The sequence below is a fragment of the Nothobranchius furzeri genome, chromosome 1, assembly GCF_043380555.1.
Source record: "Nothobranchius furzeri strain GRZ-AD chromosome 1, NfurGRZ-RIMD1, whole genome shotgun sequence".
Lineage (NCBI taxonomy): Eukaryota > Metazoa > Chordata > Actinopteri > Cyprinodontiformes > Nothobranchiidae > Nothobranchius > Nothobranchius furzeri.
The window spans coordinates 47,971,582-47,988,469 of NC_091741.1; the positions used below are offsets into that span (position 1 = coordinate 47,971,582).

At 45.5% G+C, this 16,888-nt stretch overlaps 1 protein-coding gene across 15 annotated transcripts in view; it reads right to left on the reverse strand.

Moving 5' to 3' along the window:
- Positions 1 to 2,631: 2,631 nt before the first annotated feature.
- The window catches only part of wnk1b (WNK lysine deficient protein kinase 1b), a 103,856-nt gene continuing 89,599 nt past the window's right edge, over positions 2,632 to 16,888 (reverse strand). For 6 of the 15 annotated variants that reach the window (XM_070548988.1, XM_070548987.1, XM_070548975.1 and 3 more), the window contains 17 exons: positions 15,928 to 16,837; positions 15,457 to 15,752; positions 15,321 to 15,382; positions 15,027 to 15,083; positions 11,404 to 11,469; positions 11,288 to 11,324; positions 11,146 to 11,210; positions 10,808 to 11,041; positions 10,441 to 10,706; positions 10,246 to 10,321; positions 10,043 to 10,172; positions 9,493 to 9,690; positions 9,110 to 9,202; positions 5,978 to 6,019; positions 4,470 to 4,642; positions 3,822 to 3,878; positions 2,632 to 3,290 (listed from right to left, as the gene is read on the reverse strand). In XM_070548988.1, the coding sequence (XP_070405089.1) occupies positions 2,865 to 3,290; positions 3,822 to 3,878; positions 4,470 to 4,642; positions 5,978 to 6,019; positions 9,110 to 9,202; positions 9,493 to 9,690; positions 10,043 to 10,172; positions 10,246 to 10,321; positions 10,441 to 10,706; positions 10,808 to 11,041; positions 11,146 to 11,210; positions 11,288 to 11,324; positions 11,404 to 11,469; positions 15,027 to 15,083; positions 15,321 to 15,382; positions 15,457 to 15,752; positions 15,928 to 16,837 (3,188 nt within the window). In that variant the 3' untranslated portion in view covers positions 2,632 to 2,864. Of the gene's footprint in view, positions 3,291 to 3,821; positions 3,879 to 4,469; positions 4,643 to 5,977; positions 6,020 to 9,109; positions 9,203 to 9,492; positions 9,850 to 10,042; positions 10,173 to 10,245; positions 10,322 to 10,440; positions 10,707 to 10,807; positions 11,042 to 11,145; positions 11,211 to 11,287; positions 11,325 to 11,403; positions 11,470 to 15,026; positions 15,084 to 15,320; positions 15,383 to 15,456; positions 15,753 to 15,927; positions 16,838 to 16,888 lie in introns of those variants that run through there. The other 9 variants (XM_070548977.1, XM_070548978.1, XM_070548981.1 and 6 more) reach the window with 9 other exon arrangements.

Here is a 16,888-nt window from a genome sequence, read left to right on the forward strand (position 1 = left end):
TCAATAAAGTTTATTTCAACACTTTTCCTTTAAGAAGAAAAATGGCAGTATGTTGGAATCGTTTAGGAGAAATACTGAAACTCAGAGCTAAACTCAAAGTGGCTCAATAATTATTCACAGCTTCAACCAAACCTGTCCAGTAGTAAAAATGTTGTTTGTAAGAAAGAACAACAAAGTACGTCAAACTGAGTTCTGACAATTTTTCTAAATGATTATGATGAAAAAACCATTAAAGTAAATCAACTCTGTAAAAAAAACAATATAAGTCTATAAGGGGTCTAAATTCACTTATTTCCTCCCCTTTCACCACCAGTAACCCCAGTAAACCACCAGTTACAACATGTCCTACCACCAACAGCACCACCCCGTCACTTTCACATATCCATTTAAGTTTTAGTCATTACTGTGACTAAAATCTCCCAATGCTGTCATTTAAAATATATATTCATGAGTGGGATAAAAACATTCACAAACAGCTGGCAGACCCAATAGTTGACTCGATATTATTTTTTTTAATGAAAGCAGTATTATCAGACAGATTTTAAACCATTTCTGTGTATAAAGTGTGCTTAAATAGTTTGTATTCCCATTATAAAACGGAGTGGCTTATTTAAGATTTATGTTCACTTTTTTACTGAACAAAAATTGTGCACTCAACCACTAATTTTACAGACTTCCTGGATCTTTACAAAACCAAAGACACATCAGAACAGTTTAAGTTTGAATTTTTGATTTAGAAGATTAAAATGACTTGCTTTGAGTCAAACACACACCAGACGGAAAAAGTTGGTAAAAAAAAAAAAAGTTTGCATTCATCTTGAAAATGTAAGAAAACGCATGCTGCACCTGCAGGCGCAGGCCTGGTAAGTACAGAGTGGTCCAAGCTTCAAACTCCACGCTCTAATGACCGAGGCAGCGCCACAAAACGCCAACAACAAGCAGCCATCTTGGTTTGAACGGCAGCGGAGTGAGGGTGGATTTGGTGACCATCAGAAACATCAAACACGCCAAAGCTCCTGCAGCTTACCAATCATCACCACCGATTCCAAACCAACAAACCAGTCTGTTGTAAAAAAATGAGGAAAACAAATCCCGACACATTCGGCAAACTTCAATCCAAGCAACAGGAAGGATGCAAGGCACTGTAAGTTCCTCCGTTTTCACCAGAGGCTCTAAAAAGAGGGTAAGAAACGAGAGAGCGTGAGAAAATGAAACCTTTTTGTTTCAAGTACGTTATAACGGACACCACTGGTTTATACATTCACATTCATCCAACAAAAACGGGACAGAAAGGGAGCGGGAGGGTTTAAAGTGTCTGATATACAAGTACTGTATTAAAAAGGAAAACATAGCTAGCATTATTTCATCATCTAAATGTCAGCGATCCTGCCATTCACGCCGGTGTGGGGTCCCTGTCCACTTCCAGTCCCACCAGTTCAGAGGGCGGTGGCTGTTGCTAAGGCTTTGTGTTGGTCATACGTGGACGAGAGGGCGATTACCGAGAACACAGGAAGTCAGCTTTCACATTTTCATTTGGAAAAGCCACTGAACTGAAAGTTAAAAGGGACCCCGAAACTGAATGCTTTCATTTTTGTGACACAACACCCTAAAACTGATGTTGTCCAACAACATTAAGCTAATAATAATAATCACAGTGTCTCCACATCGTACAGCGATGTGCACATTTAACAGGTCCGCTGACAGAACGCGGCGTTTGTTTCCGTTTCTTTTAAATAGAACAATAATCATTAACAATATTAATGTACATGATTTCAACCCAAACGTTGAAACTAGTAACAGTAAGAAACCAGGCGCTGCTTGAGTTGCTCCACCTGCTGCTTCGCCTCCTACCGTGTGTGTGTGTGTGTGTGTGTTAGAGGTTGCTAGCTGAGGGCAGCGAGCAAAACAAACCCAACAAAAGCAGAGTAAACAACAAAATGGAATCATCAGAACTGACATTTGAAAAAATAAACAGACACAAACTGTACAAGGACTCTGATATTATTCTGATAACAAGGCCACTTCTTCTTTTATGTTTTTTACACCGAGGTCTCTCATGTCTGGGTTTTTCTTTTCAAAGGTCAACGCTGTTATTGCTTCAAATGTTGAGAGGTGATGAGGGACGGAGGAGGAGGTGTAGTTGTGGTGGTGAAGCGAGCGATCAGAGAGAGAGAGAGAGCGAGAGAGAGAGAGCGAGAGAGAGAGTGAAACACACGAGGTTTGATCCGATCGGTCTGTCTCCACCCGTTCTTTACTGAGACAAAGTGCTGGGTTACGTGCGGTCTCCTTATGCTTTTGTTTGAGAAGATCTTGGTGCGTTTTGTGCTTTTAATCATGAGGATATGTTTATTCTGCACTCATCTGCTGTCAAAAGCTCTCCCAACTGGAGCCTCTTTGATATGTGATCCAGCTCTCTCCACTCACATCAGCTTCCTGATGAAAAAGCAGTAATCCTCCCTGGCTCCTCTAAATGTGGGCCGGATCGATACGGTAACTTCTGTAAGCCCTGACTCCAACTAGCATGACGTATGCTGACTCATCACATCAGACATGACCAGGAACAAGTGCGACCCAGACATAAAAGCCTAAACAAACACACCGTCGGCCCGCTCTGTGCCAGAACCTTTTTTCCTTTGAACACTGCATCGAGACACTTTTGCTTTGATCCTTTGGTTGGCTGCCACCCGGCCAGAGCAGGACTGTGTGAAAAGAAAAGGGAGGTAAATGTGACCAGATTCATTCATTTCTCCGGATTTCTCCCCTCCAGTGCATTTAATTTGTCCGTTTCCTCCTCCAGTTTCAGAACTTTCCACCTCACATCTGTCCAGCCGGGCTGCCATCTACAGCAGCCCTCAGACCAAGCCCTATGTGGTCCTCACGTTGGGCCCTCCCGGGTTGCTCACAGACTTCTGCAGAGTGTTGGGAAGGTGGAACGCCTGGAGAGGACCCTGTCCTGGTATTTGTCCCTGTGACGTAGGGTAAGGACCCAGAGGCTGGGAGGTGCTGACCAGCAGAGGCTGTGCCGCTGTCTGCTGTGGGGCGGACATGCTGTGAGCTGGACCACACCACTGTGCAGTGTAGGCAGCGGAGGGCGGGTAGGAGATAAACTGGGCGGGTTGGAGTTGGGGTGGAGTGGAGGAGACAGGAGGATGGCACAGGGAGCTCTTGCGGGCAGCCAGGGAGGAGACGCTGGTGGGGTTTGCAGGGAGATGGGTGGATCCTCCCATGCTGCTGGGACAGAGGTGGCTGGGGGCCGAGAACTTCCTGCCCAGAATGGCAGACTGGGTGACCTGTGGAGGAAGAGACGGTCACACTGGTTCACCCCAGTGCAGCACTGGTCTACTGTCGGACTGATTAAGGAGAAACACTGATTTTACTACACATTTAGTTTAAAATATCATTTTTGAAAACTTAAAAAAGATTAAAATTAGTCTGTCACACATTATTTTACATTGAAATATTTTTAAACTGAGCAAAGTTTGTTTGCATTCCAGTGTCATCCGTGTAAATATGGAGGGTGGCCGCAGAGCTAAAGTTTCTGCCAGCACTGCGATTGGTCTAGATCTCTAGTCGTCCCTCATTTCTTTACATTTTAATTCTGAGTCCGGTTTTAATCTGGTCATTTAAAGTTTCCTAGGAGGGTTAGGGTCAGTAGCTAGTTGCTCAAGTAGCAAAACTCTCTTTTTGATTTATTTTTTCCCAGATTTTCACTGCACTTCATGATCAACGATAAGCATATTTAGTGAAACGACAAAGTATCTTTGACATTAACTCACTGGTTTTAACTAAACTAAAAGGCAACTGTGTGTTTTCACACTGACCTCATAGCTGTGTCCTTGTGTCTGCACCTGTTGCTGCTGTTTGGCACTCCTTTTACCCTAAAATAATTCAACAGACCCAATCAAAAAACAAATCAGTTAGAAAAAATGTCTGTTTTTTTTTCATTAAAAACGCTTTGGGTAAGACATCACGTAATGAAAATGACCAATAGGTTAGTCGAGTTTTCCTCAGACCAAAAGTTCTTTCCTGTTTTTATCAGGAAACTTAAAATAACACACATTTGTAAGTGTTTAAAGACAAAATTCAGTTGGAAGTGACTTAACCGTAAACTCCTGCGATATGAAAACAAAAGGTAAAGGTGCATCCGTATCCCAGATGCAGTGGCGTGTCCAGATCTTTTAAAATGGAGTGGCCCAGGTGGGGCACTACTTTATGGTTATGTTTTGTTTTACCCCAAGCCCTTATTGAAAGGGAATTCAGTGAAGTGGCCAATCAGATTCCAAGGGTGGCATGTGCTATTTCAGGCCACTCCCTGGACACGCCCCTGCCCAGAAGGCTTTGCTGGTGGTTTTGTTTATGTCATCAATCACTTGTTTGTTTATTAAACCGTGGTTTTAAAGTTCCTCTCACCTCGGTGTCATCACCGATTATGAGCTTGTTAAAATAAACGCGTCCCAAAGGTAACAAACCTGGGACAGGCTCATGGCGTCTCTGGCCCAGTTATCCACCAGTTTATGGAGGTCGTCAGTGAAGGTCCCCTTCCTCTGGTGGGGGGCTGGCAAGTTAGGCGCCAGACACTGAGAGCCCCCCTGGCTGTGATCCAGACCACCTGATCCGCTCACCGCGTTGGTGCTGTTTGTCCCTGAGTGGAGAGACAAGGAGGGGGAGGGGCAGAGGAGCAAATGACGTGAGATGATATCAGTTTCAACTGAAAGCTCACAGTGACATAATTAAGATAATAATTATAATAATAATAATGATGATGAGGGTGGATGCAGGCCCAGTCTGGTTGGAGTTTTAGGGCAGGTCAGCAGGTTCACATGCTTACAGAAACAAACGTCTGATATAAAAGATGATTAAACCTCGTTTTTAAACACAAAAATGAGAAAAACTGCACAAATTTTAATTTACAAACTTCTCATTGTGAGCCGATTTGAGTTTCACGTTTCTCTAAGTAGTAATTCCTCATCTAACCACTAGATGGAACTCAGACGCTGCAGCTCCTGTGCATTTTGTCGCATCAAATGTAGACAAACTGCAGAAAAATGCACACACTGCAATCCAGCCAGGCTTCCTGCAGGCCTATAAAAGCTCATAATTACAGCACACAATAAAAGAGCCTTATAACCCTCTGATTCAAGACTGCTCATTCATACTGGCGAGAGCAAGAGGAGCTAAATCAGCTCAAACAGACGAGTGAAAATGAACCCATAAATAAAGATTAATCTTTTAATCAGATCCAGATTCTCGATAGGAGAAGTCAGGTTCCAGTAACGTGTTTTATTCGGAAAAATCTGGTTTAAAGAACATGCGGGTAACTGAGAAGGTTGAACACAAATAAATGTTACGTTTATATTCTCCTTTACGAATTTTGCAAAGAAAATCACCCCGACTTTCAGAGTTAGAGCTAAAGCAGCAACCTTTAAGACAAAAAGTGGCCAGAGCCGTGCTGACAGGTCCAGCATGGGTGTGAAACATTTGCACGACTGGTTTCCATCAAATAAAACATGAGCAAAGAAAACCTGACAGGCAGGAAGGAATCAATCAACAGCTGGAAAAATAACGGGAAATAAGAATGAGATGCTGAGTCACAAGCAGCAGAATAGGAATGTGGTCGATGCGGTCAAGCCAAGTCGGGGGATGGGGGTGGGGCTGGGCAGCTGCTCAGGTGTGTATAATCTAATGAGTGTGTGTTAGGGGGAGCCTGCAGGTGCATGCAGTGTGAGTTAATGACAGGAGGACGATTTCAGTTATTTCAGTCATTAAACCCAGAAATACAGAACATCCCCAATAATGTTGGATTTCAAACTAAAAGTTCATCTTAGATGCTGAAATAACTGATGCCACGTCGGTGCCAGAGTCACTTTTAACTCCATACAGGGCAGGAGGGAGGGGAGGCATTGCCGAGCGGGTGAGGAAGGGTGAGAGGATGGATGAGAGAAGGGAGGGAGGAAAGATCAAAAAGAGAGATAGTTACTACAAAGCTGGTTGCAGGGGCAGACTTTTTTCACCATCTTCCCTGTGGGACCGGAAGACAACAATTGGAGGACTGGGAGAAAGTCACAGTTAAGCCCCGCCCACCCAACAATCAAACAGTGCATCTGATTGTTAGAACTGGAAGTGATCAATAAAAACACGTTGGAGGGTTTGGCTAACCATTAGCATCTTAAAATCAGCTTTTATTGATAATCTGACTTATTTTCTACTTTTCGTGTTTGCACACAGTACCTATAAAAGTCACAAGACAGCTTTATCCAAGGCAACAGCCGAGAAAAGACGTTTTTAGGCTGAGAGTACAAACTATTCCTAATCTAAGGATTTGCTTGTGTCTGATGCTTTAAGATGCTTTTGGGTAACCAAACCTCAAGGTCTCCTCTCTACAGCTCAACAGGTTTTACCAGAACTGGGCTCCTGCCTGTAAAACGATTCGGTCCCAAACCTCTGACCTGCTGCCAACATCTTACAAAAGTCCAATTTAGTCAAGAATCTGTAAAATTGTCTGTCAGAGATGGTCACCAGGACCCAGGTCTGTCTCTCTCCCTTCTTAAGAGTGCAGTGATGGAGGGACTGGTAAGGGGGAGGGTGTCAAAAGGGGGTGAGGACTGAGTGAGGAAAAGAAAGAGGGGAAGGGAGAGAAAAGGCTTTGAGCTGCAGAGGGTTCAGAAGCTTCCACAAACATCTTCTTATCAAGCAAAACGGAAAAGAGAAATTCAGTTCATCACTATAGATTTAAAAAGCATTCGATATTCACTCAATATGGGGAAAACTAGCAAACGGTAGACCCAATTTAAATAAAGAACATTTCTGACCAAAACAAAGCTACCCATAACAGAGTTCAAGTCACCAGGTCACCACTTCCTGTTTGTTTTCATCAATACAAGAATTAGAAATGGAAATTTGCAGCAATTCGTTCAGCTCCTGTACTTTTAGCTGCTGAGCTTTTCACAACATTAACTAGTTTTCTGGTACAAACGCAGCTTTATGTCTTATTTAAAACTCAGGAATGCATAAATAACGACTGGTCCATTTGTTTTAGTCCTATAGGGTTTGTTGTTGGAAAAGTGAAGCTGCACACGGCACTAAAATCAGAGCACGGCTGCTCATGGTCCGATGACTTTTATTATAGGAGGCTGTCTTTATTTAGTCCCAGTCAACAGACACATCAGCTGCTCTGCTGTTGGTGTCTGTAATTAAAACACAGACTTTATTACCACCTAGAATCATGTTTGTGATCAGATGGAACCGGAACCATTAAGATGTGACCGGATTGTTTCCATGCAGCCAAACTTTCACAGACAAACTCTCATTTTCATAAATGATAAATGACCCGCACTTGTATAGCTCCTCTCAGATTATGGACTCCAAAGCGCTTTACACCACAGTGTCTCATTCATCCATTCACACACACATTCACACACTGATGGTGATGAGCTACAATGTAGCTACAGCTGTCCTGGGGCGCTCTGACAGAGGCGAGTTCATTAAACTGAGTTCATTAATATTTTAACATATAAAATTCTGTTGAGTGCATTAAAGGGACTTTACGGAGTTTTGAATTTTTATGCTCGCGATTGCCCCCTCAGGCCAAAAGCATAATGGCAGCTTCAATAGTAGGCTCGTGCACGAGGCGCGCATGCTGTACGTGCACACTCCTTAAAGAAAATAACAGCTGAGACAGTCCTGTATGTGTGTGTGTGTGTGTGCGTGTGTGTGTGTGCGTGTGTGCGTGTGTGTGTGTGTGTGTGTGTGTGTGTGTGTGTGTGTGTGTGTGTGTGTGTGTGTGTGTGTGTGTGTGTGACCCGGAGGACAGAGGACAGGAGAACGCGCAGCTAATTAATTAAATAATTTGGTTCTGTACCTTTCTCTTCAGCACAGCCGACAAAGGTTTATGATGGGTCAGTCCTCCTGCATGCTCAGATCATTTCTTTCCCTTGCTTGAAAAATTGTTTCAAAATGAAAGTTGAACCCACATCTTTTTTTATCTGTGAATTCAATGCCGTTCAGAGAGTCTCAAATAAAAATTTGGGCATCTTACTGTAAAAAAATTTACCATTAATGTAAAACAGAAACTCTAAATAAACTATGTTCACATCTAGAATCAAACCCGGGTCTTCTGCACAAGAGTCCGACGTCTTACTAGGTGAGCTAAAGCGCCAGTGACGTCCTTTGTATCTGTAACATTAATATCCTTGATGACAGCTGAAACAACGTTCAAAGAACGGTTCGGAGCGAAAATGGCTATTTTGTTGCTAATTTGCAGGAAATATCTAGAAGAAAGTAGCTAAGGGTCCTCAGAAATGTAGCTAGGTTCATCACTAGGCGTTAGGAACAGCGACAAAGTGGCACTGCCTCGCTCGTTGCTGCTAAAGCTACGGATAGCAAATGCTACGGGCGATGTCTGAGCGTGAACGCGCATGAAGCAGCCTGCTCGACCCGAGCATCTCTCTTTTTCTGTGATTTTACAGAAAAACAGGCAATCACAGTAAAAATGCCAGGGCTCATTCTACAGGACCAGGGCATTGCAGGAGAATGTATGAAGAAGAGATTTATTATTTCTATACATGTTTTGGCTGTCAAACTTCCATAATGCCCCTTTAAAAACAGTTATTTCCCAACATGGGAGCCCAATTAGCATCTAAACATTTTGTCTTCTACATCTGCTGTACATGCAAATGTGCTACAAGACGCTGTGTTTTGCTGAGGTTTATGCTTGATGATTCTCAGCTGGTGAGATGACAGTCATTTTTATTACTATTAAGAGATGAATTTGGGTCTTAAAGTTGTAACTCTCTGCTGAGACGAGACTCAGACTGAAACGGGAGGAGAGAAAAACGCAGGAAGAAATAGAACGCCCCACTGCAAAGGCACGTTATCCTCAAACTGAACAAAGCCACTCTTATTATTGAAGGATTTTCTTTGGACTTTGGTCACATTTATTTTCAAGTAATTCCAGAAGGTCATATACGTTTCATCCAGAGAGGGTTTCCCCCACAAAAGCTGAAAACCCCCAGGAAGAGGGGATGGCCGTGACTTGACAGATACAGGAGTAGAATAAAACAAGGTCATTCAGGATAAAAGGAGAAGAACAAAGAAATAAAGCGTTACACACAAAGAGCCAAGCAGGGCGTACTCAGAAAGCGCGTCCTCCTGCCGCCAGGCTTGAAGGCCAAACGCTCGGAACCCCAGCTGAACTTTACACAGCCTGAAGAGAGGAAGGATGGAGAAAGGAGAGGAGGAAGGATAAAACAGGAGGGGAGATGCAGAAGGATGTCAAGAACACAAAAAGAGGAGGGCAATAGAAACGAAGGAAAAGATGTAAGAAAACAGAAAGGATGTTAACGGCGAGGAATCCATCACGTTGTTTACACTGAGAGCAAACAGACCAAGAAAGATGATTTTCCTGTGAAGAAGTGATTATTAACGCTACGATCACGCTGTTTGTGTGACTTATGAGACAAAGCTGCAGCCTAGAGCACACAGCAGCATGGTTACCTGGGGTCTGAGCGTACAGGCTGGGTACAGACAGGGCCGCCTCGCTGGTGTAGGCCGAACACAGGTTGTCACCGGACGGAGAGGGTTTGAAGGGCTGGAGCACGGTGCTGCTGCCTGAATCAGCTAGACCTCCGGGGGCCAGCGGAAGCAGCTGGCCGGGGTACACGACTGGGACGCTCTGGGCGGATAAAGTACTGCCTGGAGGATCGCACAAAGCATCGGCAGGAGGGGGCAGGACACAGAAAGCGGACAGAGACGATAAAATCACAAAGAAGCGCATCAGAAATTACACAGAAGACATGAAAAATACAGAGAAAACAGAAAAGAAGAGCAGTCAGAAATGTTCAAGCTCCAAGCCTGATTCAGCGAACGCCGACACGCACGCGGAACAAAACAATCAACGCACAACAGTTATATGCACAAGAATGCATGAACACAGAGAGAGTGCAACAACAGAGTAATTCTTTTGGACACAATTGGGTGTAAATTAAAAAGACTTGGGTTTTCTCTTTCTATTTCAGTTTTCGTGTGTTTTTGTTGACGGGCTCACCTGGCTGTAACGGACTCTTGCTGCCGTGCACGGAGCTGGCTTTGGACGATTTTGAAGACTTGCTTTTGGTCGGTCTGCGCCTCCTGCCGGCCAGCGGGATGAGTGAAGGGAGCACTGCTGCTGGAGGAGCCTGCACCAACACCAGAGCATGTTTCGGACTGTACGTGACAGCTGATTGGATGGTAGTAACTTGCATAAGTCACCTTTCCCAGCCGTGTAAACAGATGATCTATTTCCTCTTTCTGGCGGGTATGAAGGGCCTGAATTTCACGCATGTGCCTAATAAAAGAAACAGGAAATAAAAAACAACAGTAGGTTAAGATAATAAAAACCAGAACAATAGAAAAAATGCTCAGTAAGGTGAGATAAAAGAGCCTGGGTTAATCGTGAGAACTCACTTTTCTCTGAGGCGACTGACTTCCTGTTTGAAGTCCTCGTCATCTTCAAACTCCGAGTCGTTGTCACTGCTGACGTAGGAGTTATTGAAGGAGTTGTTGTTCAGACTTGGCAGAGAGGCCTTCTGGGTCGAGTCGGGTGACACAACTTGGCCGAGGCCGCTGGGTCCGTTAACGATCTGGACGGCGGGAGGAGGATTCGGGTCGAGACTCTCCGGGGCGAGACTTACCGAGAACCTTCCAACGCGAGACTCGGGGTTGGTGGTGACCTGAAATGGGAAAATGTAACATTGGACAAATGGACTCAAATGAATGGATGATGAGAAAGAAAGGATGGCAGTAAGAAGGAACAGAAGCACATAGTGAACACCTGAAAACGACCAATGGTGGTGGTGGGTTTGGGGGAGGCATGTTGGGATTTTGTTGGAGTTTTTTGTGAGAGTCCATCCACAACATCTTGATCTCCTCCCCCTCTCAGAGGAGACGAGGAGTCTTTGTGCAAAGTGTTCTCCGGGCTGGAAAGGCTGGAGGAGGAGGAGGTGGAGGACGACGATTCAGTGCGGGATGGGCGGAGGACGGCAGGCTCCTCAGTAGCTAACGAGACCTGAGCAGACAGACGTCATACAGTCAACTTATTCTGTCTTATTGTTCAAATCCCAAATGTGTAACATTCATCTGAAACGCTTAAGCACAAAGTCCATCCGTTACCTGAAACCTTCCTAATTTAATTCCACAGGCGGGAGGAGGAACAGTGGGAGATAGTTTGTCTTCTTCTGGAGAAAAGGGAACTGAATGAAGGACAATAAACATTTTCTACACACAAAAACAGCCTAACCTGTCTTAGACGTACCTGTCTGTCCTACAGCAGGTATGCTGCTGAGAGGTGCCTGGAGGAGGTGAAGGAGAGCAGATTCATTACACTGATCTGTACACTAGTTAAAGGTTTTCTTGTTTAAATGAGCTCACAGGGACAGTTTCTGGGCTCAGAGCTCTCCTCAGCTGGGCATCCAGGTCCTCCAGAGGCTGCTGGGACTGAAGGAGTTGGAATTAAATACATTAATGTACAGAATAATAATTCAAAGGGAGAAACAAATAAGAACGTTCTACTGAGTTTACACACTGCTACTGCTAAATCTAAACAAACACTAACCAGGATTAATAAATGCATTCTTAGTTTTGGTTTTCCTAAAACTACAAAAGCTCTGGTTACCCAACGGCCTGATGGTAAATGGTAAATGGTCTGTATTTGATATAGCGCCTTCTAGAGTCCTGGAACCCCCCAAGGCACTTTACAACACAATCAGTCATTCACCCATTCACACACACATTCACACGCTGGTGGGGATGAGCTGCGATGTAGCCACAGCTGCCCTGGGGCGCACTGACAGAGGTGAGGCTGCCGAGCACTGGCGCCACCGGTCCCTCCGACCACCACCAGCAGGCAACGTGGGTTAAGTGTCTTGCCCAAGGACACAACGACAGCGACAGACTGAGCTGGGCTTGAACCTGCAACCTTCCGATTACGGGGCGAGCACTTAACTCCTGTGCCACCGTCGCCCACTGATGCACAAAACTCTGCAGCAGTGTCTCTGCAAACGATTCCGTCCTAACAATTACCGATTTCTTTTCTTGCTCCGATACGTCCAGAAACCACAGAAACAAACGGCGACACAGTGACATTTCTGTTCTCTTGCAACTTAACCCAAAATAAACAATACTTCATAAAAACTAGGGCTGAACGATTTTAGGAAGAGACTGAATTGTGATTTTTCTAGCAGAAATTGCAATTTCAGTTCAATTCACGATTTTCTTCAAACAAAGTCACAACGCTAGCCTGCCGAGCCATCCTGCATATTAGTGAAGATGGTCTAGATTCTAATCTAGTACAACTAATCGTTCACATTAATATTCACTGTCTAATCATACAATAAAAACAGTTAATATTTTCTCCCATTATTACATTTATATCTTTTTTGTTTATTAATGTGCTTGTGAAGCAACTCGGGACTTTTATCTAGAGAGGTGCTTTATAAAAAAACATGTTCTGAAGGTAGAAACAGCTTTCAAATGTATTAAATAACAAAAAGTGCACACAGTTTTTCTGCGTTACAAAGGCAGGCTGGCTGGACATTTTTCAAAGCTGTCTTTCCCTCGCTAAAACTCCGCTCTAAAGCCTAGTTCATGCTGCGGTCGGCTCCGTGAGAGAGATGCACACGCATTGAAAGAGACACTCTGACACGTTAGCTTGTGTGAAATAACGTGCGCCCTCAGAAGAATTCAAACCAGTTTTAAGAGAAGTTGAACTGTCAAGTCAACTAAAGTACGCGACTCCGCACGCACGCTGATGACACATAAACCAAGCTTTAAACCTGCTTCGATGTGGGACGAGTCTCTCGCTCTCTCACCTGCAGCGTCTGTCTCTCTCTCTCTTTCTCTCCCTCACCCACCTACAGTCTCTCTCTCTCTCTCTCTCTCTCTCTCTCACCTAGTTTCTCCCTCTCTCACTCATCTACAGTTTCTCTCTCTCCCTCAATCACCTACAGTCTCTCTCTCTCTCTCCCTCACTCTCTTTCGCTCTCTCTCTCTCTCTCTCTCTCTCTCTCTCTACCTCCCTCTCTCTCTCACTCCCTTACCTACAGTCTCTCTGTCTCTCTCTCTCTCTCTCTCTCTCCCCCTCACTCTCTTTCTCTCTCTCTCTCTCTCTCTCTCTCTCTCTCTCTCTCTCTCCCCCTCACTCTCTTTCTCTCTCTCTCTCTCTCTCTCTCTACCTCTCTCTCTCACTCCCTTACCTACAGTCTCTCTGTCTCTCCCTCTCTCTTTCCCACCGAGTCTCTCTCTCTCTCTCTCTCTCTCTCTCTCTCTACCTCCCCCCCCCTCTCTCTCTCACTCCCTCACCTACAGTCTCTCTCTCTCTCTCCTAGTCTCTCTCTCTCTCTCTCTCTTTCTCTCTACCTCCCTCTCTCTCTTTCTCTCTACCTCCCTCTCTCTCTCTCACCTAGTCTCTCTCTCTCTCTCCCTCACTCACCTACAGTTTCTCTCTCTCTCTCCTAGTCTCTCTCTCTCTCTCTCTCTCTTTCTCTCTACCTCCCTCTCTCTCTCTTTCTCTCTACCTCCCTCTCTCTCTCTCACCTAGTCTCTCTCTCTCTCTCCCTCACTCACCTACAGTTTCTCTCTCTCTCCCTCACCCACCTACAGTGTCTCTCTCTCTCTCTTTCTCTCTCACCTAGTTTCTCCCCTCTCTCTCTCTCACTCATCTACAGTTTCTCTCTCTCCCTCACCTACCTACAGTCTCTCTCTCTCTCTCTCTCTCTCTCTCTCTCTCTCTCTCTCTCTCTCTCTCTCTCTCTCTACCTCCCTCTCTCTCTCTCTCTCTCACCTAGTCTCTCTCTCTACCTCCCTCTCTCTCTCTCTACCTCCCTCTCTCTCTCACTCCCTTACCTACAGTCTCTCTACCCCCCCCCCCTCTCTCTCACTCGTTAACCTACAGTCTCTCTCTCTCTCACTCCCTCACCTACAGTCTCTCTCTCTCCCTCTCTCTCTCACCTAGTCTCTCTCTCTCTCTACCTTCCTCTCTCTCACTCGTTAACCTACAGTCTCTCTCTCTCTCCACCTCCCCCTCTCTCTCTCCACCTTCCTCTCTCTCTCTCACTCGCTCACCTACAGTTTCTCCCCCCCCTCTCTCTCACCCACCTACAGTCTCTCTCTCTCTCTCCATCAATCACCTACCGTCTCTCTCTCTCTCTCACTCGCTCACCTACAGTCTCTCTCTCTCCCTAACTCACCTACAGTGTCATTATCGGCGCTGTGTGTAGAAAAATAAAACTGAGAAAATAACATAAATGTGCAGCTCTGTCAGCTGTGGAATTGGGCTCGGCTCCAGATGGTGCACCCCACCCCCCTCCCCCGTGCCGGCTGTTGCCGCAGCCGTAACACGGGGAAACCCCGATGTAAAAAAGAAGTTGACACAACAGATCCCGGATCAGTCAGAATCGCTACAAACCCGCAGCTTTGATGGTCCTGTGATCGTGCTGTTTGGAATCGCAATTTCGGTCCAGAAACAATAGATCATTCAGCCCAGCCCAAAACCAAGATCCCAAACAAACTTCAGCTCCAGACTGATTATCTTAATCAAACAGGACAAGTCTCACCCAGGGGAGATACATAAGCAGAGGGATTTTATAACATGACAGGTCAGATTTTTCACAAAGGAGCTGGAATTTGTGTCTTCCTTATGAGTGCACAGTTTGGATGAAAATTAATCTATTTTTAGGCCACAACATTCACAGCCACAGCAACAACACAGTCTGGAAATCAAAGTCTGTCTGCTCTCCGCTTGCCCTAGAGCGTCTTCCACCTCCGTTTCTCATCCTGCAGCTTTTTCTTTCTAACGTACATCACAATCGCTGATAATTCCCATTATCCTGCTTCAAAACAATGATCTCTGGAGTAGGTTTGACAAGACACACTTACAGAAAAAGATTAAGCAGAAGCACATAAACCAGATCCCCAAATTAGGTTTTAATAAAATAAATAAAAATTGCTGTGCTGCAGAGTATTTATCAACTGTAAAACGAGCAAAAACAAAACACCTGTGTTAGAGAAGCTCCAGGAAAGGATGTCAGGAGTTCTGAAGGAGGAGAAGAGGCCTAATCTCAGGAAAAGATGTGATGAGAGGAAAGTAAGAGAAAGAAAAACAACAGAGAAGATTAGACGAGTGGGATGTTAAAAAGGATTTTTCATGCCTGGTGAAGAGGAAGAGAGCATGCTCCCAAGTTACATTAGTTATGACTTAGCAGTTTCATCTAAATCATGCACATCACACGTATAAATGAATAAAAGTATTATCTTTGGTTTAGTTGATGTTGAACTGCTGCAGAACTTACTGATGTCCTGGATAAGGGAGTTTTTGATGGAGTCGTATGAACCAAAGGCGAGGCCGGGATAACTGGAGATTTAAATCAAGTCAGAAATCTTCTAAAACAGAAGAACTAACTTTAGCAGATGAAGAAACACACTTACTGGGTTGTGCAGGGGTGGATATCGGCGTCCCAGGACCCTGAATTGGTGCAGCTGACCCCAGCGTCAGGCTGGAGGGGGGCTGAGGACCGGGAGTTGTGACGGCCGTGATGGAGGCAGAGCAGGTGCCTATGGGGGACGTGGGACCCGTCACAGGAGCTCCAGAGACCAGATCGGCAGCTGGAATGTCTCCCTGGGTGGATGGCACCCCTACACCAAGATCCATGAAGAGAGAGCGCAGCTTCTTATCCAGAGCCTGAATGTCATCCGGTTTGATTATGGACTCGGAGGCGTCGCTCCTGAGAGACAAAAGAAGAGTTCAAACAAAAACAAACTGATGAAATGATGCTAATGATGAAACTACAACTAAATAGCTTCAGTTTTAACACATCGTTTACTGAGCTGCTCATATTTGAACTATGCTCAAATAAAGGTTTTAGATTTATAAATGTGCAAAAGTTTAAAACCCCTCACCTTGTGTCACAGTCTACACAGTGTGTCTGGTGTGTCTGTCCCGGCAGGGCTGCTGTCTGTGGCTGGGAGTGGACCGAAGTCGGTTGGACCAGAGGAACATTTGAGGTCACCGGCTGGAGCCCCACAAAGGTGGGGGGGCAGGGAAGAGGAGTGGTTTGGGAAGGGGTCGAGGGTGTAAACTGGGGACCAGGGATGGCGGTGGTGGGAATAACGGGAGGGGGGGAGAGGGAAAATATCAGGGAGGAAGTCGGAGAGGCTGAGGGGTGATCTGACGAGACTTCACCGGCTGAAAGGATGGAAGAAGGAGGCGAGGATACGACGGGAGGAGGTTGGCTGGGGGGAGGAGAGGTGAGAGCTGTCGGGGGAATGCTAGCGATGTTGGCTGTTGGTAAAGTTGAAGGTAGTGATGTGGCGGTGACAGCAGGAAGTGTTTGAGACTGGGTGTAAGCCTGAGGCTGAATCTGTGCTGGTGGTTGGGACACGGCCTGCATCATCGGCTGGGAAAGAGCCTGCGACTGAGAGGTGGTCTGGTGTATCAAGGTAGGGGGAGGAGATGAGGAGAAAGGTGGAGTGAGACAGACAGGAGGGACAGAGGAGGGGGCGGAGGATATGGAAAAGGGTGGAGGAGAGGTTTCCAGGATCTGCTCCTTGGTCTGACTTAAATTTAAAATCCCATCAGCTGCATCCACAGTGGGAGTCACTGTGCTGCTAAGAGAGGGGACTGCTGCTGCTGCTGCAGGGTGGAAGGGAGGAAGGGTGGAGTGGATGGAGGCTGGAGCCGTGCTGGGACCCGCGTCAAACTGATTTTTGTTCTGTCTGAGCTCAGAGAAGGCTTGCTGTAAGGTGATTGTTCCTGCAGACTGGGACAGCCCCAACACCTGGTCTGAAGTCTGAGGCTGAGCTGGACGAACTGAAAAACATGTAAACATAAATTTTAGTTCACAATGGTACGAGGATGTTT